Source organism: Priapulus caudatus, unplaced genomic scaffold (genome assembly GCF_000485595.1).
Source record: "Priapulus caudatus unplaced genomic scaffold, Priapulus_caudatus-5.0.1 Scaffold201, whole genome shotgun sequence".
NCBI classification, from domain to species: Eukaryota; Metazoa; Priapulida; class Priapulimorpha; order Priapulimorphida; family Priapulidae; genus Priapulus; species Priapulus caudatus.
Window position 1 is genome coordinate 81,191 of NW_014577262.1, and position 26,337 is coordinate 107,527.

The window sequence follows — 26,337 nt, forward strand, 5'->3', positions numbered from 1 at the left end:
TAGATAGATAAGGAAGAGAGAGAGCGAGAAAGAGAGAGAGAGAGAGAGAGAGAGAGAGAGAGAGAGAGAGAGAGAGAGAGCGAGATAGGGAGAGAGTGTGTGTGAAAAGAGAAACAGAGAGATGGGAAGAGAATGTGTGTATGCGTGCATGCGTACAGCGTGTGCGTGAGAGCAAAAGAGGTAGCATAGAAAAAATTGGAGAAAAGAATCTCGAAGGGTAGAGAAGAGAGGGAGCGCACGTGCGTACCTGCGTACGTGCGTGCGTGCGTGCTTGCATGCGTAGAAAGCGCGCGGAATTGCGCGATAATAGCAAGATTAGGAAGCACGAGCGCCTGCACCACCTAATAATGCAACTGCAACAACACGGAAAGGTGAACGAGCGGCACAATGGATTGCGCAATTGTCGGCATGCTGCTGTTTACTGTCTCGACGTCGCACATCCACGGATGATGATTAGGAAGGAGCTAGATACAATAATCGAACCCAACAAGAGTAGGGTTACATCTGCTACATAACCCTACTCTTGTTGGGTTACATTATTGTATCTAGGAAGGCGCGCATGCAGGAGGCGAGGAATATGAGACCTTGTTGTTTACACTCGACGGATTTCAAAATACGTCACGGATACGAACATTACAATCCGCGCATGCACGCCCATTCTTCGTTGCCGATGCCGCGCGTCATGGCCTTTCGCGTGCGTACTCCATAGACGCAAGTGACTACTTTACTAAAGCACCCTCCAATAGACCCATCTGCCTGTTAGAGCATACGCATGTGGCTGATAACCGGGAAAAGCTAGGGCTTCCTTTTGCCCTTTGCAAGCGAGTTCAGCTAAGTCACAGGATCGGTAGAGTAGAGGCTGATGTTAGCCGGGTGTGTGGCATTGATGAGTCGATCACTCAGGCTGCATCCGTGATTCACCCTACTTGCCGTGGGCCGAGCCCGGGTGAGTCTGAAAATAACATATAGATACGTGGACAGAATTACACTGTCTTCCAGCACGGAGAGTTCCAAGCCTGCCTTCCAGTCAAGTCAATCAAGTGTCTGCCCAGCGCAGGGCTATGCATTCTAATCACCGTACCGTAGAGAAACGTTAGTGCATTGCTCCCCGCGGGGTGAAGGTTTATAAGGGTGTATATATGGTTACCTATAACCTTATGAATTCTAATCCTCACACTAACCGTAGCCAAATTAAACCCCGTCGTGTTCAAATCCACGGCGAGAGTAATGTGTTAACCCTCCTGAACCAGCAGCGCCTTTTCTTTCTCCTCTCCATCACGCGCGCGGGACAGTCAGCGAACATCGCTAACAAAGGGTAAATCCTGCATCTATCTCCTCTGCTCGCGCAGCATAGTGGACGCGCAGCGCAGACTGACACACGACCGCGCCGCGCACGCGCACGCGTACGATTCCACAGACGAGCGAGGGACTGGCGCGCGTCTTTGTTCGAGCCGCGGCGCGACTTCTCCATGTCAACGACCCAGCTTCAGGATATTCCCCTCCCCGTCGGCGCGGTAATGTACACAGTGTGACGCAACAACGACGCATGCAACGACGAAATAGCGGCGAGCGCGTGCCACACAGAGACGATGACGATGGCATATATTTAACCGGGCGAGGGGGCAATGTGCCCGTTGCAGATTGACTGACTGCACGTGCAGGAAGAGGATGCTCGTGACATGTTAGGAATCGGATTATGGTGATTAATTAAATTTGTGCGCAGGCGCACGGGGGAGACGCGGGAGAATAAAGTAGACAAAGCTGCGGCCATGTTTTTTAATGATATTAAATTTAGTGTTGTTCATGTTGTATTGATTATATCATATAGAATATATATATTATTATATATATATATATATATATATGTATACATATACGTATACATAATATATATATATAATATATATATATATATACATATGATATACAATATACATATACATATACTATACATATACATATACAATACATATACATATACATATACATATACATATATATGTATATGTATATGTATATGTATATGTATATGTATATGTATATGTATATGTATATCTATATGTATATATATATATATATATAATTATATAGAGAGAGAGAGAGAGAGAGAGAGAGAGAGAGAGAGAGAGAGAGAGAGAGAGAGAGAGAGAGAATAAAAGGAAGGGGGATATATATATATATATATCTTCCTCTCATTCCCCCCGCTCTCTGTCTGTCTGGCTGTCTGCCTGTCTGTCACTTCTCTCTCGCTGTTGCTCCCGCTTTAAATAAGACCCACGTGCTGGCACGTGTCCTGCGACCTTCGTTATTTTATACACGCACGCGCTCGCACTGACGCTATATGAGGTCCCTTGCTTGTTTTGCCGGAACCAGGTGTTTATTTTTGGTGCGGTCATTGGGGAACCGTATACGGTCAATGGAACCCGCGCTTTGGCGGCTGCTTCTCCCCCATTTCCCGTCTCCTTATATTGCATATACAATTATACCTTTGTTTCTTTTTCTTTAGCGCTCTCGCTTTCCCTCTCTCGCTCTTGCTCTATCAGTACTTCTCGCACGCTCGCTCTCTCTGTCATTACCTCCGCCACGGAGTGGAGGTAATGTAATCGGTCTCGTGTGTGTGTGTGTGTGTGTGTGTGTGTGTGTGTATTGTGCGCGCGCGCGCGCGCGCGCGTGTGTGTGTGTGTGTGTGTGTGTGTGTGTCCAGTCGCGGCGGCGCGATCGATAGCGCGTCGAGTCAGCGAGGCGGCGGCGCGATTGATAGCACGTCGAGTCAGCGAGCGGCGAGTCAGCAGCAGGCGAGTGAGTCAGCAGCAACCACCAGCGAGCGGTGAGTCAGCAGCCGCCACCAGCGACGCGCGAGTCAGCAGCAGGCGAGTCAGCCAGAGCAGCCAGCAGCGAGCGGCGAGCCAGCTCGTAACACATACATGTTACATGCTGGCGGAGGTATGCACTCTCCGTGAGGGCCCTCTGTCTAGTTCTTTCTTGTATTCTTCTAGTATTTTTTGTCACACAAACACACACACACACACACACCGTCTCTCTCTCCATCTTTCTCTCTCTCACTCTTTCTTTCTCTTCTTTTCTCTCTCTCTCTCTCTCTCTCTCTCTCTCTCTCTCTCGCTCCCTCTCTCTGGCTCTCAGCTCGCCGGCGACCTTTCCCTATGCGCTCGCCCCTCTCCCTCCACCCGCAATCGTAACATACCCTCAATACATCTCCCGCGCCTCTCACCTGCGTCCTCTCCCTCCCCAATCCTTTCCTCTTATCTGCTTTCCGTTTAGGGGGCCTACCTCTCGCCTATCGCCTGTGACCCCTTCCATCCTCTCGCGTCCTTGCGATGCCCCGGCCTCCTCTGCGTCACTCCCTCCTCTTACCTGCGTTTCTTCCTCTTGTCTCTATCAGGCACTGGCCCTCTCCCCCTCCCCCGTCATTCTTTCTGTCCATTGACACTCGCGTCCGTTGGCCGGTTCTCGCCTAACGACCTTGCCTCCTGGTCGCTGCCCTCGAGACGCTGCTGTCCCAGCAGGACCATTCGTCTGCCGACCGCCTGCCTGGATGGCGGCGGCGGCAGCGGCGGCTGTGTGCTGGTGTCACTGAACCAACGAACCGGTCGATATCTGGGGCTGTGCACCCCGCTGTGAGAGCGCGCGTGTGGCGCACGCGCGCGCACAGCCCGGCCCAGGGTGAGTGAACCGCCGCACGCACGTGTGCGTATGTAGTAGCAGCGGACCTACTACCAGGCAGGGTGGCGCGCGCGCAGCTGTACGGTAGCGCAAGCGTCTGCCTTTGTTTGTTGCCGATGCTAGCGAGAGATGATTTGTTTGTTCGATTCTGCTCGCCCTCGCTTCTCCCATTTTCCCTATCGCCGGTCGCCGCCGCGACAGTTTTATAGCGTGTTTAATCGGCAATTAGTTGTAAGTAGTTAATCGACCAATCAATCAAGCGATCGATCGAGCAATTACGCAATGTTTCGACACTGGCGCGACAATCACCCCCGTTGCTTTGACTAGCTGCAGCTCCGTCACTTCGATCTGGTTTCGTCTGCTAGGGACGCGTAGTATAATGACAGCGTGTCTGTAAACTCACTCGCAGCGTTGGCGCACACAGTTGCATCTATATATGACCATAGAGGCCGACCCAGCATATAGCCCACGTTACAATAGATCAGCAAGCCGTGATGTGCAAACATCTGCTAGCCCTCTCGCTGGCGCAATATGCAATATGGCCGCAACCTCATTTCGTGATCGTTCAACGACCGATTGGACTTATATTCATAATAAGGCCGATATTATACTAAACTAGTGCCGCAGTGCTACAACTAGTGCTCAGCTGAGGTCTGTGGTGGAAGAAGAGGGTGATGTTGGAGTAGGCAATTGGGAGTAAGAATGGGTTGGATGATATTTGATATTAAACATAGCCATGTTTGTTTATTTCTGTGCACTTAATTACGACAATGAAAATGCTGCGAGATGGCATTGGCCGGTGCAAGTGTACGAGAGACAAATACGATAGCAGTTATCCTTCGTTATTTTGAATTTGTGATGTTTAGATTTGGCAATTTTTAGACTCAGTTTAAACGCACAATAAAGTAGAAAATTCGGCACCGAACACGATGCAAAACAGGGCTACGAATTTGCGTATTTCTGGCGCTCGACAGCTAACACTTGCCCATGCAGCTGTGACTAAACAGCAATGTGCAAAAACAGCAACAAATGACTGCAACAAATCTGCAAAGACAAGATATATGCTGATATAATATAGATATATGATCTAGGATAGATAATCATATAAGATATGGTGCTATGATATTTACAGAATATGACGTACGCAATGAATCTCATACAAGTAACATGCTTAACCTAAATCAATGCTTCACCCTCCAATTGAAGGTCAAAATATCACCGGACAACTATTATTCTGACATTAGTGGAAAATACATTTCATCGCCCTTTCAATAAAGTAATTATAATGGTAGTTTAGCACTGAAACAAAACGAATTTCCACTCGGTCCGTCAGCCCATATTTTCCAAAAATAGAAGAAAAGAGATAGGAAATCTGCACGTTGACTCTGTGATCTCAAATTTTTCCAAAGTAATACATATCTGCTAACCATGACTCCGTAAACTTCAATATCGGAGCGTAGGTCAAGCCCATTTACATTTGTGCCGTAATTCTGCGTTTTCTGATTGCTAGACCTATACATTAAGTTAGGGGGAATATAATGTATTATTTCCCTTTCCGATGACTTCCAGATTTTCTCGTTGATCTCTCGGCATTGTCTCAGGCTGCCCCCCCTACGTAACAAATATCAACAACGTACGTGCAGTAAGTCGTTTAGATGTGTGCCGATATTGTTAACGCCCCCACGAACGCACGGACACACGAACGCACGGAAGCACGAACGCATAAACGGACGAACGTACAAACGGACGGACTTACAGATTCACGAACGGACGCACGCACGAACAGACGCACACACGGACACACGGACGCACGACCGGACGAACGGACGGACGCACGGACGCACGACCGGATGAACGAACGGACACACGGACGCACGAACAAACGGACGCACGAACGGACGGACACACGGACACACGGACGCACGAACGGACGGACACATAGACGCACGGACGCACGAACGGACGACTGGACGAACGGACGGACACACGGACGGACGCACGGACGGACGCACGGACCCCCAGCGTCATTGCGCGAGCTTATTTGAGCTATCCCTCAGATGATCTCAAAATAGTACCGCGCTGTTCCCGATGCGAAATATATCTCACGAGGCACGCCGGCGCGAAATCTCTGCCAATATATGTCGGCGACCAAAGTTCTCCTCGTTGCGTCTATGCGTTTTCACGGTGGAGAGGTCAAACAACCACGGTGCGGTTACGGTAGTGCGACTCCTATAACCGCGGTGCCTGAATAAATATGACCGCGCTACTGCGGATGATTAGTCACCTCCGGTGATCGCTCCGTGCATGTACATAAACACGAAATCACTGCGATATGAAACGAGGAAATAAGGAGGGCGTGAAGGACGGATTATCAACAACTCATGCCGGTACTTACGTATGAATATTTGTGGATTACTCATGCACCGTAGCTGCGCACGGTGCATGGCTATAGTTGAAAGGCACACGCGAACGTGCGAACGTGCGAGTGTGACGATGATTACATAATTATCTGCCTACTTCCTCTACGCTCTCTCTTTCACTACACGCACGCAGAAACACACACGCACGCACGCACGCATGAATGCAGACAAGCACTTATCCACGTACGCATACACGAACACACGCACACACGCACACACACACCCTCTCCTCCACACTCTCACCGCCTCACTTTCTGTTCACACCATAAATACACGCATGTGCGTACGCTCGCGATGTAATAGTGGTACGTTTTAGCGGCTAGATAGTGTAAGGAAAAGAGTGATGGTAGGTTGTGGTCGTGACAGTGGAAGAGGTAGGGTCTAGCTAAGGCGCTCATTAGCGCTACATAGATATAGCAACATTGCCACCCGAGCCACATCATTAGCGTCCGCCCACGACTAGTGGTAAACCACAAGAACATTTCCATCTCATACTATAAGCCTACTACATTCATGACCTAGTCCGCAAGGGTCGGTCTGTCTCGTAAAGAATATACACGGGTTTGTGATGCCTTGTTCTTACATTCTTGTCTAAATCTCCCTTATGCAGCCAGGACTCCCCCCTCCTCCGCATTTCGTGAAAGTATTATGCCTCCTCACTATTTGTTCCAATAACAACATATTTTTGGACCCCGTAATTTTGTAATTTTCTTCTTCGTTAAATGTGTGCCCATACGCGTACAATATGGGTGATATCAAGAGCTAATAATAATAAAAATAAAATAAAAATAATAATAATAATAATAATGATAATAATAGGTATTATTAGCTCTTGGTCATATATATATATATATATATTTATATTATTCTTTTATTTTTATCTATATAATTCTGTTTATATCAAAGGTAATGCCAAAATATAAACAAATTATAACAAAAGAAAGCCATCCAACCGGCATTGGGGCTTCTAGCTAGCTCTCTCTCTTTCTCTCCCAGCTGTCATTCTAATTCTGAACTCTCTTTCCACCCCCAGTATATTACCCCGATACTGTGGTATATCAATAAATAACCAATTTATGCGTTTGGTCATGTCTACCTGCATTCATAATAAATTACCTAGCACATCTTTTAGCTCAGAATTTTCCGTGGGAGCACATCCCCTATATATGATATGATTCAATAGAAGAACGTGATTCGCGTTACGGATTTCCGCGTTACGACTGTTTAGATAGAGTTCGTGTGATGAGTTAGTTATTAGATCACATGTCAGTACGTGCCTTCTAGACATTTACTACGACCTCGCCATGACTGTATAACAAAGATTACCAACCAGCAAACAACTAAAAACCATTAAACATTTGGTAAAACAGCTGCCATTAGTTAGTCCTCTTCGTTTCTGGCGGGGTATAACATAAAACTGGAACCATACCACGCCATCCATCTTAGTCGTTAACTCACCTATTGCTTACCTGACCTACCTTACCTTATATAATAACCATAGGCTTAAATGACTGAAAAGGGGCTTAAGTATAGGTATAATGACAACACTCACAGTGCGTGCATTTAGTATGTATGCATGACTAGCTGGGACGAATATGCCCGTGTCTTTAACAATTCACCTTTGGCGGGATCAAGGTGAAAAAGGCGCGCGCACTTTTGCTATCAAGAGATTTGCATGTCATCAGCACGAAGCGTGGAGTTACTAAGTACTAACCTCACTATGTTTGACAGCCAGCTCTGGCGCAAGGTGAGCCACCACAAGCAATGTGCATGAACGACTACATCAGCATTTAAACGCGCTGACGCACCAAGGTTGCTGGAGATACACCCGACAGGCGATCTATAGACTTTGTGAACGGGGCGGTTCAATAAGGGTGGAGCTAGGTACACGTTAGGTTTACACAACGAATAGCTGATTCACAGACAGAGATTGTATTGCTGAAGGCCGTGGGCGTGAAATCTGTTGTCGTTATTTTGAATTTCAGTTCTTGTTTTTTTCCCTTCTTGATTTATCGCGAAGTGAAAGTGGTCTCTGTGCGCATCCGCAATGAGAGCGTTGTATTATAACATTCTATGTCCCGTTTAGATAAAATTTGAATTTGATAACTGTAACATAAATAACGGGAAGTGCGTGCGTGCGTGCGTGCGTGCGTGCGTGTGTGCGCATGTGCGGTAATATTATATTAATTATACCGTTAATACTATATGTATAATATATATATATATTGATTGTTGTTTACTATAAAATAATATTATATATATCATTTATAAATGTAAGTTGATAAGTCATAACCATTTAACCGTTGATATCCTATGATTGATAATTGTAAGATAACAATAACAATTTGATAACAATGGGATTGATAACTGCAAAACGAGTAATTGAATGTTCGCGCCAACTGAAAACTCCCGCAAAATAACGCCACAAACCACAGGAAGCTCGCAAACACTGTGAGTACATTTACAAACGTGGATTTTTATTTCCTAAAGCAAATCATGTGATACTAATACATTTAAATTACAATTCGAATCATTTTACAATAAAAAAATACAACTTTTTCACAACCATCCGTCGTAAAGTCTTTTATACACTATACATAGCTATATTAGTTAAAAACAAAGCGTAGGAAGCCAATCTGCAACACGACCATTAAGGTCAATGCCATGTTAAAAATATACGCGAACGAATAAACAATACGAAAAGTGACCCGCGAGCGACGTAATGCTTAGAGAGAGGTATTTGCAGTCACGTCTCAATTCTCATTTCAAAATAAGTTAACAATATTAAAGTTTATCGAAATTTACAACGTATTTACAGTAACTTTAGTACGTGAGAGTCTATATGAACATGAGACTGCACCCATCGGAATGTATTATAGCTATTTTAGCATCATCTTTTCGTGTACTTGCACGCCCCTCAAACCGGCTGCAAGACGAATCAATGTATATACACGCCGCGTTCGGCTGTTACAATCAACGGGTGCACCCCCATCGGTAATTTGAATATTGCGATTAGACATATGAAAAAAAATGTCGCCCGAATGTAAGACACACAACAAACAAACAGATATGCACAGATTATATATATATGCATGTGTGTTAAATATGTTGAACGCGTTCTAAAATATAATTAACAGACAAGTCGGTTTCCGTTAAAACTAATCTCGCTTTGGGTTCTCCATAACAAAATATACACATTCTCTCTATCAGGAGCCCTCAACGCTCCCCCCTCTCTCTCTCTCTCGTTACTATTATGGTAAAATATATAAATCTCTTTTGTCTGTTAAGTTACACTATTTACATGGATCTGCGTAAAAACGTTATTTGTATATCAAGTTAAATAAGCAGTTTACAGTACAATAAAATACGTGCGGGTGATCTCAGCTACACTGTATACACTGTATTTACACTGTATATATAGGCGAATAAAATTTACACTGTAATAGCTGCAGTACAAATACATGTCATACGCAGTGGTACACACAAAATTAAATTAAAGTTACATTGCCTAAAACGGATCATTGCTTCCGATGATATTAAGATTATAGCATCGAATCACAACGATGGCAACCATAAAAAATGCATCGTTGGCAAATGTCGTGTAAACCCCCCTCCCCCTTTCTCTCAACCGCGTTTCATTTCTCGTATAAAACGCGATTTATTCTTTGTAAAAATATTGAGCAATGCTTCGAGTGTACCACCACCACGACGACGAGAGAACATGGTGAATTTCGCATCTTCCCCTAGCACCAGCAGTGCCACTAACATCAACGGGCTTCATGCGAATTAGCAGAAACCCGCTGTGCTACTGTGCACCTATTCATGAAAGCACACATGGGTCGCTGGGTCATACGTCTCCCACTATGCGGCTTAAACAACTCTTGCGACATCCGAAAAGGTACTGACAACTAGGCCAGAGAAAGCACAGAAAAGTACACACTCCGAACCCACGCACGCACACGCACACGCACGCACACACGCACACACACACACACACACACACACACACACACACACACACACGCACGCACGCACGCACACACGCACGCACGCACGCACACACACACACACACACACACACACACACACACACACACACCCACCCACCCACACACACGCACGCACGCACGCACACACACACAAAGGTGCAAACACAATGAAATACGCAGAGTTGTCATTATCAGGTGATAGATACTGCACTCAATTATTTTAGTACATTCGAGACAACACTGGCTGAATATAACTTAACCTCGAATCCTATTTCTGGGAAAGACATTGGCTGACAAGGGCTGAGAGTGAGAGTATAGTCAGAGAGGACCGGCAAATTGGTGGGGACTGGATCAGACTGACGAATAGCTGATGCAGGGACTAAATGTTTTCGAGATTAAGAAGCCTTTCGTGGCTAGACTACACGTTACGGTCCTTGACCGCTATCTATGCGATCAACACATCCTCCAAACTGACCAACAGTGACAACGGTCACTCGAGTTCCGAGCGCTGTACGTAACGTAGATGCTTGTCCGGACCTTCCGTCGTCCACAAATCACTTTACCCTCGCAGACGTTGGCACTTCGTTCTTACATCGATTCGTGCACAGGCCCCGCTCCGAGTGCGCACGAACCGCGTGCCTCCGCACCGATCCCCGCACTGAAGAGATTGAAAGACTTGCTTTACTATACGCGTGAGTGTTCCCGAGCACACGCCGCCTCACAATGTAATATATCACATATCTCGACTGTCCACATCTTTCTTGCGGCCAATTGTTCCAGCTTCCTGCACTTGGATCTCCCCACCCGACTCCGGCTATCGGGAGTCGCCGGGGAAGTGTGCTCACAACCACGCGAGTGACGTGCCGAGTCGTAAATACTTCCAGGCTCTAGTTCCTCCGGCCGAGCGCCAGGCGGCGCTGCCGTTGCCCGATCGCGATTGTCGTCTGCGCAATTCTCGGCGGCGGTTGAGACATCGCCAGAATCGGCCCACCGATGATGCTCTCGTCGCGTTACAGGCTCTCGGCACTGCTCGTCGACGATTGGTCAAGGGAGCGACACGTGACGTTTCGCCGCATCTTGCTCTCGATGTCCGACTGACCGTCCTGCATCCACGGGTGACCAAGAATGTCCTCTAGAGACGGTCGGTCGTTCGGCCGATACAATAGGCACTGTCTGATCAAATCCTTCAAATCTGCAGCGAAACAAGTGAACGGGGAATTATTAACACATTATTACAGCGAAGAACAGTGAGAAATGAATACGAGTTTAGTTTTACAACAAAACAAGTGAATAGACATTGTAACCTTATTCAAAGTGATGCTTTAAAACAGTCTGCTGGCCCGTTCTCATATTTTTCCGACCATTACAATACTTGGTATACAATACAATGGTATTGCTTGCGTAACAGCAACTGTCTAAAGTAAGACTAACGTGTCTTAGAACACCTCGTACATCGTCATTTATCAAAATATGCAACTATTGATATCTGTTGTGAAATATACCATAACAGCACAAACTCATGGTAATTTTAATACTGGAGTAATTAGTAACATGTTTGGGGGGACTATATTTTGCTCTATTTTTCTTCACTGTGCAGTTATTCACGAAATAATTCCTGTAACTAGCCAATGGATTTCTATTGTATAGCTTGCTACTGCTTGCTTTCCATTAGTAAGCACTTTGTATTTTGCAACTCAGTCTGCCCTGAATACTGTCATTCTATCGAAGCAATTATTCAAAGGCTTATTACGAGCCATTAGTATTGTAGTTCTGATTGTTTGCATACATCTCCCAATAGACACTACCGCAACCCATTCCAGAGTGATGTGCAACACTCATCCGTTCCCACCACACCGCCCCGCAATGTACAATTCTGCTCTCATTTCGATATAACCACGCAAAGAAGGTCACTTAGCACAGGCGATCACCTATTGCCCTGTTTTATTCTGGGTAGGCAATTACTAGGCGGCTGGATGTAGAGCACACGCCAGCCATCGACTAGCGTGGCTGTACCACTGCAGTGTTACAACGTCCCGTGGAATTGGGTCAGTCTCTAACGCAGAAGACAACGCTGGCCTAGAACGCCTTTTATTTGTGGCAAGCTCTGTCAGGCTACACGCGGCAGCGCCTCAATGCTAGCAAGTATGCATGTTTCACACAAGGTCGGCCGGAAAACTAGACAGGTTCTAGCTTAGACTAAGGGGTTAACGGTGTTGCACCCCTTTCGCGGATGACTGAGCAATTCCAGCCAGATGTAGGCCGTTCGTCCAGTTTCACTGGCTACAGCTAGATCGCAGACAACTGCGTAAGAATAGGTAGAGCGATTACAGAACTACCAGCATGTTAATAGCACCCCTCCCGCCGCATCTTTCCAATGTGTCCTACATGCACTTTTGTCCTGCCTACCAACATATCAGACACCTGCCTTGCTCACAATATAACGAAACTCGTTTGCCTCGAGGATATAGCAACAGCAACTGCTTAAACACCGACGGAGGCTACTGACTGAAGGCCAGTCACTCACTAAGCCGTTACAACACGGCTGACACACTAAAGGTAGGTAAAACCCACGCAATCTCTAATCAGACAGATGAGCACGTTTCTATGACGACGTTATGGGATTCGCGCCTAGGGGAATGCAATCACTATGATTACCGAATCAAATCAGTCACGTGATGCCCGGAGTCTCAGATGGACATACACTTAGACAGGGCATGCGCAAAGACATGTGTACTACAATGATGGGGTGCAATAAAACGCTAGAGCCGGGACAGCTGGCACCAAAGAAATGCATGTAATATGATGCTGTATGATTGCAGCATGCAATGTGTCGGGCCGATCTTGAATAGTTTCACAATTGCAGAAATCGTAGCCACTAGCTCAACTTCAAGGTATTAAAAGGAGCCATATTCGTTACTCACTGATCGCATCGCACAACCGCATGTAACCGTACATGGCCTAATAGTAATAAACCGAAATGTATTAAAACGCCAAATGGGATCAACTTTGGTTAACAACATGCGAGTAACAGCATTCACTGTTACCCATAGACTTAAAAATAACTGGCTCGTATAAGACTGATGATTACTTACCAGCAGGTAGACGTGTTCGAAACTTCAAGTCACACTTGACGATCTGTCGATCTTCTTCGAATGGGATGTCGCCGCATACCATATCGTAAAGTAGTATGCCTAGTGACCACACGGTAGAGCTGCGTGCGTAGTAGCGCCGATACTTTATCCACTCGGGTGGGCTGTACACTCTCGTACCTGCGTAGAGTAGAAGAGATAATTTGTTTTTAAATGTATAAGTATGTATTTGTAATAAAATGGTAAGGATTGAAACTGGATAATATTGGCACAGGTAATAAATTAGTGCTCGAAATATGTGATTCAGCATTGAATAAAGGTGTACATGTATCAAACACGGCTCTTCACTACACTTCAAATCACGTGGTAACTGCATATAACTGTAAAAAAGACTCGACAACATTCAACAACATAAAACTGCCAATAACACTCGAAAAAATCGAAAATATTTCAATAACTCAACAATGACAACAGACTGTTGTTTCCCGTGCGTCACAACCCTGTGGAATTATTGCAGTTATTTTAAAATGGTACGAGCATGGCTTCAGAGACAGCTCTAAGCCCTACATTCTCAACGGGAGCCGTCGCATTTGCGCAGGGTAAAACCACACGCCTAATATATGTATTCATGAACGCGTGCCGTTCCTGGCACTACGCAGCACAGCTATATCACTCTCTCGCGCGTACGCGGGGAGTGCGCAATTCGCAATCTGGGGTTGTATGGATATTAATTGCGCGCAGTGTGCTTTTAATAATATAATATTCACTCCAGCCATGCCCCCGGGCAAATAATAGGCGGTGTAGAAGCAGTAGAACACTTCGGCACCGGTGACAGGCAGTACGCGGCCAGAAACGGTAAATCGCTGTCACTGTGAAATCGCCTTTATGAGCCACTCACCCCCACCGTCTGGTCAGTGGAGCAGTTTGGAGCTCTGGCACGGTGCCATCGCGCGAAGGCAGTAGAGGCTTATCGGACTGCTACGAGCCAGTCGATAGTGAGAGGAGGCAGGCAGGGGTCACGGCATGTCATGTGTGGTAGCAACGCAACCTCAGTCACAACAAATGTCAAGAGTGCGTGCGCAAATGTGCTTCTGTTGGGAAAGTGTATGCATGGGAGCCGAAATTACACCGCTGTAATTAATTAAACACTGATAACATGATGCTCAGTTGCCGACCATGGCGCCGCCGCACCCCCTCCCACACCTCGAGAGACAAATGGCTACGACCACTCATGAGTATTAGACCCATCATCGGATTAGGATGTTGAAAGACAGTCGGTAGAACAGACGCCCTGGATGGATGGCCGCGCAAGGAGATTTCCAAACTCCACCGCCCCTCCCGCTGCGCGTATTCTCCCCACAGAGCCTGTTTACACCGTGCCGCAGCCGAAAATAGCTGCTGACCAGTGGTCAGTGACCGGAACCAGACCAAACCCGCGAGCCTGGAAGGTCGGACACGTCACCCGATACGCGCGTCCGTATACACTGCCTTGCACCTTTCATTACGACCTTTGTTCGGGGTAGCTCAAGGTGAAAAATAGTGCAAGCACCCCATGGACAAAATTATCAGGCTAGGTTTACCAGCCCGCTGCGCATCGCGCACTACCAGCGCGAACCAGTTCCGTTCTCTAGCTGACAACTTACTATAAAGCGGACTTCACTATATCGCCTAATTCACTGCTCACGTGTCAAGATTCGCTGCAGTCTACTCATGCTCTAGCAGAGACAGCATATGATTCAAGCACTGCCTATGGATCTTATCTACGTGCTCAGAGGCAGCTACGCAGGTGTGTGTAGGAAATTAATGTAATTTCCCAATGAACCTGCAGATGCCGTAGCAATCAGACGTAGACATTCCTAAAAGTTCCCACATCCGTAAACTGCTACCGAAACAGGCAACCGAGGTCAGAGAAATTTACCAGATGATGTCGACGCTAGAGCAATGACAGAGATGCCTTTCCCAGACCATTAGATGATGTCGCAGCTAGTGAAAGGGTAACACGTTTAATATCCAGTAACACTGGCGTCTCAATGTGCTGCCTCCCATGCGAGTGAAAAAGAAAGATACAGCCCGAAAAGAGAGAAAGGAACAGGCAGAGAGAGAGAGAGAGAGAGAGAGAGAGAGAGAGAGAGAGAGAGAGAGAGAGAGCGCGCGAGAGAGACAGACAAACAGAGGGGGGGGGGAGAGACAGGCAGAGGGAGGGAGAGGCAGGGAATACTGGCTACCGTGATCAACTATCACGTAACTGTGCAGGCTTTGCGACGATGACATTACACGCCACTCGACACTTGCCCACGCAATCCTCATCGCAATCACGATTCACCATCCTTCTCAGAATTTCGACATCGGATCGCTAAACAATGCATGCGCAGCATCTCCCGCCGTATTTACCGGGATGTCTGACGGAGGTGGAGAACCGGAGTGTGTGTGTGCGCGCACATGTACGTCACACGCGACCTTTAGCATGGAACTCGCTAGCGCCGCCTGCCAGAATTCGCGGAAAGTTCATTCGAGTCGCTCGGGCACCACCCAGGAGCGGCCTGAACTTATCGGAGCGTGAGTCACGCGCCGGGGGTGAGGTGGGGACGCTGCATGTCATGTGAGGCGGCGAGGTCAGGAAGAGGCGAGCACGCGTGCGATTGTTATATGCACCGTGACGGCACAGTTTTTGCGCATTCACGAGCATTCAGTAGGATTAGCGAGTGTTACTCAATGAGTGCGAGCGTGCGCGACGCCACGGACTCGTTCCCAACGGAAAAACGGCAGTGGCTTCCTCGTTCTAGAAACTGCGCACTTCGTGTGTCGATCAACCCCCCGCCCGCACGAGATGCCACAGCTACTGGTGATCCCATCAGAGACCAGCCTCTCAGCAATGAACGACGTAAGCACTAAGCTAGAACACACCCACCCTCTGCGAGCGAAATATGCTCTGACACAACACCTCCGCAGCCTACGGCTGTAATTGCAAGAAGATTATTGATTTGTCTCGAGCCCTATACTGTTTACAAGCGCGGAGAGCTAGTACACACGCGGTCGGCAGCACGTGGGTAGGAGTTGTGAAATCGCAGCTAAAAGGAAGTTCGCCGTGGCGTCATGCATCGATTCATCATCCCACGTGGCTTCGCTAGCGGCACACGTACACGGCTCAGCTTCCACGAAACCCCCAATCTTCCAAACAAACATTGCTTGCCATGGCAACGCGTTTAGCATCTCATACAATAAGCTGCACGGCATGCGAGAGGTTGCTTTTAGATACCGTCACTGTCATATGACGATATAGGCGCATATTTTACGTGTACGCCAATCAACCGATAGGTGCACACTTCCTGTGTACATAATATCAAGAGCTAATAAATACCTAGAGTGTACAACGGGAACATAGTGATATTTTACGGCAATATTATTCTACTTTGTATTCGGTTCTAGACTAAGTTCATGGTATTGCGTTAAGCAGCATTCTTTGCTCTCTAAAATAAGACCAACCGCTATAGATATTGGAGCGTAATCATGCCTCCTACAGGCCTCACGCCGCCTCGCATCCACACTATTCACTATCCTTCTCGCCTTTTGCGGGTCTGGCTATCGTTTTCCGTCGCCGCCTGGAGCGCTGATAATTGATGTCACATGCCCAAATTTGGTACTCTTACTACACCATATAGTAACTGAGCTGCGTTGTAGAGACTTAATTTAGAAAACATAGCCGGCTCCATCATAACGGGCATTAGCCGTGCTAGGAAAGATAAAAGTAGGTCTCAGGGTTGAAAGATAATGGGAGATAAGGGCATAGGCGACGCCCCCGAAAGTCACCGATGATAACCGAAACGCCGTTCATTCATAAAGTTATCGCGGAAAAAACCGAACTCTCACGAAGCGACTTTCCTAACCCGCAAAAGGCGAGAAGGATAGTGAATATTGTGGATGCGAGGCGCCGTGAGGCCTGTGGGAGGGGGAGTTTACGAGCCAATATCTCAGCCTAGGAGTATCGTATTGACAAGCGGTTGGTCTTGTTTTAGAGAGCAAAGAATTCTGCTTAATGCAATACCATAAAATTATTCTAGACTCGCAGGCAAAGTAGAATAATATTGCCGTGAAATAGCACTATTTTCCCGTTTTTCCGTTGTACACTATGTGTTTATTAGCTGTTGATAATATCAAGAGCATATAAAGAAGGTTTATCTGCTATCCTTCTTTATATGCTCTTGCTTTATAATATCAACCAATAGATGCACATTTTACAAGGTTTGCACAAGTTTGACAGCGCTGAGATTTGAGGACAATAACATGACAAAGGTTAATCCTAGCCCTGACGCCGCTATACAGCCTTTAGCATTCTATTCAAACCAAAACAGATGGCAACTGTGGTTAGATACTTGTCCACCAGCCATTCCCTTAGTGTAGCCAGTGTGTCCAACAAAGGCCATTGAGCTTGGGGACAACGATGCAGTCTGGACAAGTTCAGTGACATTGCATGGTGTCAGAACAATGGCACAGATATCTCTGCACGCACGCGAGCTACAAAGGCAGCCTGGGAGCAAGTGTATTTTTACAACTCGACTTACGACCCAGTAATGGTAGAATAATGGCGAAGGCTGCTTTCAAATGATGTGGAACCAAACAGGTAACCCCCAGTAAGAAAACCCATTCGCAGGCCAGTGTCAGGTATACTGCATGTAAATTGTAATAGCATTTGTTCGAACGAGCTGGTGCTACTGGTCTTGAGACAAAAAAAAACTATCATAGCCTGAGACAGTAACTTTGGTTCACACACAAATGCAAGGTTTAGGAAGTGGAACGAGGGAGTCCCGTACCCATACACCTTGATCACCAATGAAAAAGTGGCATATGAGGTATTGATACCCGCGTACATGCAATTGATCAGCCACGCTCCAGACATGCAAATCGAAAACCACAGCAGTCGAACTTACCATCAAATACCGTGTAGACACTCTCCTTCAGCCATGAACCGGATCCGAAATCAATCAGTATCAGCTGGCCGGTCTTCTTATCGATCAGCAGATTTTCATCCTTAATGTCGCCATGCAGCACGCCAGCTTGCTGGCACCTGAGCACAGTGCTGACCACCTGGTGGAAGAGATTCCGCGACAAGCTCTGGCCAAGTGGGCCACGTTCCGTGATAAAGTCAAAAAGGTCTTGCACGGGTTCTTGCCGCTCCATCACGATCACGAAACTGTCCGATTGCTCATACCAGTCCAACATGCGGATCACTCCTTGAACGTTGTCGAGTTTTCGCAGTAGGCACACTTCCAGCGGACATCTCCGCCCATTCATCTATAAATTGACAAATATATGCCCTTGAAATTCGTGTTAGCCCTGTCATTCTCCAAATGACAAATTTTGAAATGATTTAACTTAATGATGCACTTCTATAATGTATTCAACATGTTGAACTACAACTACAGGAACACATCACAGTGCATGTGCACACACACTAAATATGGGTCAATGATCTGAGACAGGCCACTGATGCGAATCGGGGTAGGCCAACGCAAAGTTCACAGCATGCTTGCGAAATACATTGAAATACATTGCGAAACAGTAGAGAAAATCAATGATTTTTTTCTTACCTGTCCCCACTCTGTGACTTTCTCCTTAGCTATATGTTTTATGGCAACAGGAACGCAATCCTTCTTTCGAATACCTGCGTAGACTGTCCCAAAACCTCCACTGCCGAGCATTTCTCTTACAGTGTATATATCTTCAAGCTCCAAAGACTCACGTTCACATCCATGACCTGGAATATTAATGAAACACCACATGAATAACTACATGAAATTACATTGATATTTTGAAGTGATTACCCGAAATACGATGACATAGATATTAGATTATTACATTAGTAATTTACTACATAGTAGGCCTACATGATCTACAGACTTTCTACTCAGTTCTCTCATACTACTGACATACGGTTATTTTTACTTTGCAGGTGTAACATTGAAAGTTGACTTCATGACATTATCATAGACACAAAGAATGACACGTCAATACAGGCTACAAAAAAAACTAAAAAAGTTATCCACCGACTAACCGTTATCCCGACAACCATGATAACATCAACAATAACATAGGCCTACCTTGTCGTTCTTTATCCGAAAGAAAATTCATGTTGGAGTTTGGCAAGAACACACTAAGATTTCCTATATTTCTTCTTAGCATGCTTGTATGCTGTTGAATCACACAGTAGGCGCAGTTGGCTTCCACGCAATAAAATATATATATATATATGTTTAGTTGATGTAGCTTCCGCACACGTACAAACAACTACTCTCGCTCGCAACCACGACTTGTCTGAGTTTCAAAACAAACCGCAGTTTGTATACGCGCCGCGGCATGTATCAATGCGCGCCGTTACGATCCACTGCGCATCGTTTCCCACATTATATTTCTGACACAAAAATGCTAACTCTTATACTTATATATAAAAACTGCGCATTTCTGCTATATTTTAACCAAAAATTTCAATGTGACCATTCCGTATACATGCAAATTATGCAGATAGTTGGATCTATTTCGCGGAAGAGGTATAAAGCATTCATCGGCTGTAAACGACTGAAAACGTCATCAGCTCAATGTCCAATCACCTCGGATGTGGGAAATTTATGCATGACGTCATGAACTTCCTAGTACGCGCTGGTGACGTACGCATCGCTCTGAACGGCATCGCATGGCAATGTGTAGTGTTGTTTTGCCGTAATTATGAATCTACGTCACTATCGCATTTCAAATAAAGAATCATGAAGAGAACGTTGCCTGAACGCGAGACAGAGGCAATTAAATAAAATCAAGTCAATATTTTTTATTGACTGTCAGTTTGTGTGTGTGTGTTTTTTTGTAGTCTGCTCTCCCAGTGGCTGTGATGCTAACAGAAATTAACACACAACTCAATGACAACATCAATTTTTATGACAGAGCCACAGTAAACACAAGAACAAACTACACAATATTTATGATATATACATATCAAGAGTACATAATACAGATCTCTATTATGTACTCTTGATACGCAGGCCCGTAGCCAGCTTTCTATTGGGGGGGGGGTTCGTTTTTCAATGTTGGCAATTTGCTCGGCAGGGGCGTGTACAGGATTTGTACGAGGGGGGTCTAACCGTAACCCATAGTTTGCGAAGAACGCCGAAGGGGGGGTCTGGGGGCCCTCCCCCCGAAATTTTTTAAAATTACACCCCCTCAGATGCGTTTCTGCGCGAGCAAGGGGGGTCGGACTCTGCCTGACCCCCCCTGTACACGCCCCTGCCTCGGGGCGCGAAAGCGACCAGGCGAGGGGAGCCAAGCGACCGAGCGGGCGGGGAGGGTGTCGGAGGGGGGGTTTCACTGTTCACCCTCCGCACGATGGAGATTTTGCAATTATTACACTAAAATGGAGGACCTGAGGTGAAATTCTTGCAAATTTTTCAAAAAAAAAATTTTTTTGCTTGGGCGTCGGGGCTCGGGGGGGGGGGGGGGGTTCGGTTCGAACCCCCCGAACCCCCCCTGGCTACGGGCCTGGATACATATAGTTGCTTTTAATCCACGACAGGTGAGCTGTTTACAAAGACACAGTCAATCAAAATAGTGTATTTTCCCTAAGCCCGAAAGGTGAGTGAAGACGTCATCACATAATGAGAGCCGGCCAATCAATGTTCATATATAGCGGTAACCAGTTAGTTCCTGTTCCGTAATTTGTCAGCAATATATAAATAGATATAAAATAGGAAATTTGCTCATATAATAGCGGAGCTCCCGCGCTGGCTGAAGCCCCGCGCGAGCAGAACACCACACTAAAGAAACAATTGAGATGGTAACCCATTGACTTCATTTTTGATGTCGCGTTCGTCCGTACGTCCATGTACACATGGGAACCCTGTGGTACCACCTAGAAAAATTCATTTGCCTGTTGTTTTGGCGGGGATCAATTTTCAACTGAGTACTTATAATGGCGTCAAGAGGAGAATGCTGCAAAAAAAGGGAAAACAGACCGCAAACAACAAATGTTTGTTTCTTTGCTGTTTTGGGGACGTTGACGTAAGATAAGATTATCGTGGAGTCACCTATCGGGAGCTCCGCTTTTAGGCAGTGCCTAAATCTCAAAGTACATAACATTAATATTAGAAATACTGGCAGATTTCGCACAATATGAATAGGAAGATCGAAACATATCGAACAAATCTGAATAAATAAAATGTAAACCGTCATGAATAAAACGACGAGCTTTTGGTGGGGGAGTGACAGCGGCTTCGTGATCTAACTATGACTACACACTATAGCTGGCCATGACTATACCGATGACTAAGCTTCCCACGACATGGCATCCGGCAGGCAACATGGGGGCAACATTAGCAAGAATACGAAATACTGCGAACGTGACCGAAATATTTCGGATCCGTGCAGTAGGCATTATGTGACTAAGGGGAACAGTAATCATTTCGCAGAAGTACCGGATATAGTTCAAGGCGGAGCCAGGACTGTGACGCGTTAGGTACGTCACTGACTCCGGGACTCCGGGACTTGCGGGGGTTTCGCAAAACGGGAATCAGATAGCGCGGCAACGAGAAACGTTTTCTGAGTTAGTGGCGCCATCTCCAGGTACAAAACTTGCATATTATCGACAGTTCTCGATTATCGCTTAGCCGTTTTCTTCGCCGGTTAGGCCTAGTATAGTGTACGTGTATGTTTGGTTAATTTAGATGCATTTTCGCACAAGGATTAGGTGAATGTATAGGCGGATCAAAATCTGTGCCAAATTATAAAAAGAGTACAGATATTTGCAAATAAACCTATAGTTCAATCCCGTCACAAGCAAATAATTGATGCTGTCAGCGGCACGTATATAGGCAGGCACTGGTAGTGAGTGACATGCATGAACTCTATCCTGTTCGAGAGTATTAGGATGCAAGGTTTCCAGGGGCGGATCCAGAAGGGGGGTCGAGGGGGTCCGGACCCCCCCTTTTTACCACAAAAAAGGGAAAAAAACATACACACACGCACGCACGCGCACGCGTGCACACGCACACGCACACGCACACGCACACGCACACGCACACACACACACACACACACTTCTCTTATATTGTCTCCATAAAAAAATCTTGTTTAGCGCTAGTTTTTCTGATAAAGATTTACTTATTTTTGCATTCTAGACATCAAAATTACTGCTCAGATGCTCTCAGAATGCACCAATTATTTTTTAAATCTTGGGGGGGGTCCGGTCCCCCCCCTAAGTGGCCTTCGGCAGCTTTTTAAAAAACCAGAAAAAGTAAGCAGGAAAAAGTGCTCTTTATTTCTTCCTTGACACCCCCTTTTCAAAAATCCTGGATCCGCCCCTGGTTTCCTGCTGGAATTGCAGTAAAGTGGTGTACTATATTATGTACAACATGACTCATGGCTCTACTCTTCTCTCTACGTTTTTGTAATGCCTGTTATAATAACCTATGTGGCGTAATGTTACGCTACATGTTCTCCTGTAATCCACCAATATGAAGCATGTTGCTAGCTCTTCTTTGCAGGGGCCGATCCAGGATATTGAGATGGGGGGGGGGGCGCAACCGCGTAGCTAGGATTTCATTTTAGGGGGTGCGGATTTTGTGATAGTGCCGGTGCTCACGCTTCACGCGCCGAATAGGAGGGGGGGGCAACAAATGGGAGAGGCCCCTCTTACGCCCTCCTGGATCCGCCACTGCTAATTACACTGCTTCATTTTTGCTGATATTGGTTTGGGTACGTGGGATACACAATACATGTACTAACAACGTACGCCTACTCAGGCTGGAGTTGTACACGTGATTTATAGCTTAATTATTTCTTTGTCAGAAATAATTAATTAGTTAAATCATTTATTTACCTATCTACAGAAAAATGGCACACTCAAGAATTTAGATTATGAAATTTATTTAGCAACAAACATACAATAAAGGTGACATTTTAATCCATGTTACAATACATTTTACCTCACAAATACGTGTAAAAACAATATTCCAGCACAAGTGCAAATACAAAAACATCCACAATTAAAACAGTTAATAAAGAAATATTATATCGATTTTATTCTGCTCCTGTTTTTCATAGTTCTTTGATTGCAAAAATACTTTGATATAAACACTCTGCTGTTAATTTGTTGTTATAAATATTAATTGGATATAATTCAACTATACGTGCTCATTATCACACTGACGCAATGGCAAGGGTCAGGCTGATGCAGCTCCAAATGACACTGATACAGTTGGTGTCGATTTAGATGGCTCTAATGTAGCTGGGGAGATGCGAAAAATTGCTTTACAACCTTACCACCTTTCACCGATGACCATCTGTAATAGGCAACAGAAATAAGGAAGGTGTGAGTGAGAAATCGTTAATTTCATCAATATTATTGTAAAAAAGATGCAAGACAATTAAATAAACGCCTACCAATATAGCTTAAAAAGTGCATAGCTTGATTTGGGCGGGGGTATATCGACAGTAGGTAGCCAGACCGTTCCAAACCGCATTCTAAATGGCAGCTGTTTATACCTCTGACTCTTGCCGATTCCTCGTTGAGTGCTGTCAGTGTTGACAGGAGGTGCTGATCCAGGGGACTTCGTACAAGTGGCATTGCTGCTACTACCCCGCAGTGAGCCCAGCATGCTATGCAGATGAGAGACTGCCAAAAGAGAAATACAAAGACGTGACAGACTGTGGAACAGTGTGTGGTCAGAGAAAGCTCTTGGCCAAGGAGTTCAACTGATAAACATTTTAAGCGTAGCCAATGATCCGTATGCATGTTTGGTGGTCAAATTGGCACTTTCCACCATTTCTGCATACTTACTGGTATTAGTCTTATCCATATAATCACATGAAACATATATGATCATAATGGTCATTCACAATGGCACATAGGTCAACCAATCTGTGTAGTTCAGCATAATTATTTAGTTCTACAATCATATGATAGGCATTAGTTTATCCTTCCACCTTTCACATCTATCATTATTCTGCCAATAATTTGGGGCTGTTTAATTACTATCTAATTGTTTAGCTAAAGATTAATTATCTGAATATCATTAGCTTGATCCAATATCTAATTATTCAAAACCTGTTTTGTATTTTTTGTATCTTTCAAGGCAGCAACAAAATAGTGGAACAGATTGTTCTATGAACCTGACTATGGCTTCTGAATCACACCTGGCAGAGTGTCGGGTGTCCTTGGTGAGATAGCCACGGTGGGAGGCAGTGTCAGGTGTGTCTTGGTTGTGCCTTCCCTAGGTGGCAGCTCTGTGCGCAAGACTCCATCCCAGAAGCTGTGCGGTAGTCTCAGGAGTAGCTCCACAACCTGGGCATGAACACACATCTTATACAGCGAGTTGCCACTCTCACGCATACATGCACGCATGCATCCAAGAATGCACAATCACGTATACATGCACACATGTACACATACACACACATGCACATAGGCATGCTTGATCATGCACACATGTACGACCCCACGCACAAATGTACATGCATGCACGCATGCACACACACACACACAGACACACACACGCACGCACGCACGCACGCACGCACGCACGCACGCACGCACGCACGCACGCACGCACGCTAGCACGCACGCATGCACGCACACATAAACACACACACGCATATATGCACATGTACATGCAAACATATGGTTCGTTACAGGTATTTACTACAGGTTTTTGTAACAGCTGCTGCAGTGTGTTTGCTGGCCAATCTCACTTACAGCCGACTGTAGTCGGGACTCCATTAGCATGGCGTTGGCGTTGATGTTGGGGTCACTATAGCCCACCAGACATGGTCCAAAAATACGTGCAAGGCCGATCACTGTCATTTGTGTTGCTTTGTTCCTTTTGACACTAAAATAAAATGCAAGTCAAATTATTAGCTTATGGCTATTGCCAACAATAGACATTTCTAACATGAACTCCCTAATCAGTACACATGTTTCCAACATTGTGACCCACCAATTTCCACCACAAAGTTAGTTTTAGGAAACTGATACTATATGGGTTTTGATTGGGGTTTAAAATTACCATACCCATACCAACAAGAAAGGAATTATACAACCTATAGCTAGTTTTAGCATGCACATTTCAAACAGTAACAATTGATTAGCACTCAAAAGGGGAATTTAAAGCTTATTATATAAGTAGCAGTGTTTTATTAGATTCTGGGAATGTATTATACATCTTTCTTGAATACATGGGTATTAGCTGCTTATATAGGCAACCGGAATTTTTTTTTCTGATTAGGACGTTTTGTAAAGGCCGCCGCACACCAGCCGATTTTTACAAACGATGAAGCGATGAAGCAATGAAGCGATGTAGGTGTGCGCGTTCATTTGTAGACGATTTTATTTTTATCGGGTGATCGTTCCAAATCAAACATGTTTGATTTTGAACCGATGAGCCGATTTTAAGGCCGCCGCACACCTACATCGCTTCATCGCTTCATCGTTTGTAAAATCGGCTGGTGTGCGACGGCCTTAAGGCAAACAACAAAGTCTGAAAAAAGCAACTTACTTTTGCAGATGTGCCACCATAAAGGCAAGTGTGTGTCTGTTAGCAATAGGAAGCCTGTTCAAAGCGGTCACCAGCAGTTCCACACTATCTTTCTCTATAGATATCATTCAGTTAAATTTGGTATTATATTCCAACCAGTATCTATTCATATATCATACAACATCAAGATGTTAGTTGGTGTGTTGCTAAATCAAGTTGAACAAAGTCATCAGTTTAAGTAACAACTTTTACCTTTATTTAGAGAAATTTGCAAGACACGCTATGCCAGAAAAGCATTAATGCTGCATGGAACAAACGAAATTTGGTACGGTGACATGGAACAAGGAGTAGCAGACAGGCTTACCAGCAGCACTGGTGAAGTCCTTCCACAGATGGTAGGTGATGAGCGGTTCTCTCAGATCACGCAAGAATGCCTTAATGGCACTGCATACCGTGTGTATTTCACTCATCTTTGCCTACACACAAAAACATCGGTGATGTGACACGAAAAACATATTTCAAAACTGCATGGACTGTTCCTATAGATTAACTGCAGCCTTCAATTTATTGTCTTGCTTGTGGAGATGGGCAAAGAAATGGCATGGTCGTGGAATACACGGCCAAATTAAAAGTATAGGAATCACACTAA

The 26,337-nt window shown here is 45.4% G+C and overlaps 2 protein-coding genes across 3 annotated transcripts in view; both read right to left on the reverse strand.

Annotated features, from left to right (window-relative positions):
* Window positions 1-9,476: 9,476 nt before the first annotated feature.
* Window positions 9,477-19,492, reverse strand: LOC106807214 (serine/threonine-protein kinase pim-1-like). The gene is made up of 5 exons (XM_014809500.1): window positions 19,275-19,492; window positions 18,765-18,931; window positions 18,105-18,468; window positions 13,183-13,359; window positions 9,477-11,282 (listed from the first exon to the last, which is right to left on the reverse strand). The coding sequence occupies exons 1-5, from the start codon at window positions 19,354-19,356 to the stop codon at window positions 11,101-11,103; spliced, it is 972 nt and encodes a 323-aa protein (XP_014664986.1). The 5' UTR covers window positions 19,357-19,492; the 3' UTR covers window positions 9,477-11,100.
* Window positions 19,493-23,065: 3,573 nt separating this feature from the next.
* Window positions 23,066-26,337, reverse strand: part of LOC106807212 (rac GTPase-activating protein 1-like) — a 30,612-nt gene continuing 27,340 nt past the window's right edge. For both annotated transcript variants that reach the window (XM_014809497.1, XM_014809498.1), the window contains exons 13-18: window positions 26,053-26,164; window positions 25,710-25,803; window positions 24,911-25,043; window positions 24,352-24,499; window positions 23,701-23,830; window positions 23,066-23,498 (exon numbers count right to left, since the gene is read on the reverse strand). In XM_014809497.1, the coding sequence (XP_014664983.1) occupies window positions 23,435-23,498; window positions 23,701-23,830; window positions 24,352-24,499; window positions 24,911-25,043; window positions 25,710-25,803; window positions 26,053-26,164 (681 nt within the window). In that variant the 3' untranslated portion in view covers window positions 23,066-23,434. The remainder of the gene's footprint in view (window positions 23,499-23,700; window positions 23,831-24,351; window positions 24,500-24,910; window positions 25,044-25,709; window positions 25,804-26,052; window positions 26,165-26,337) is intronic.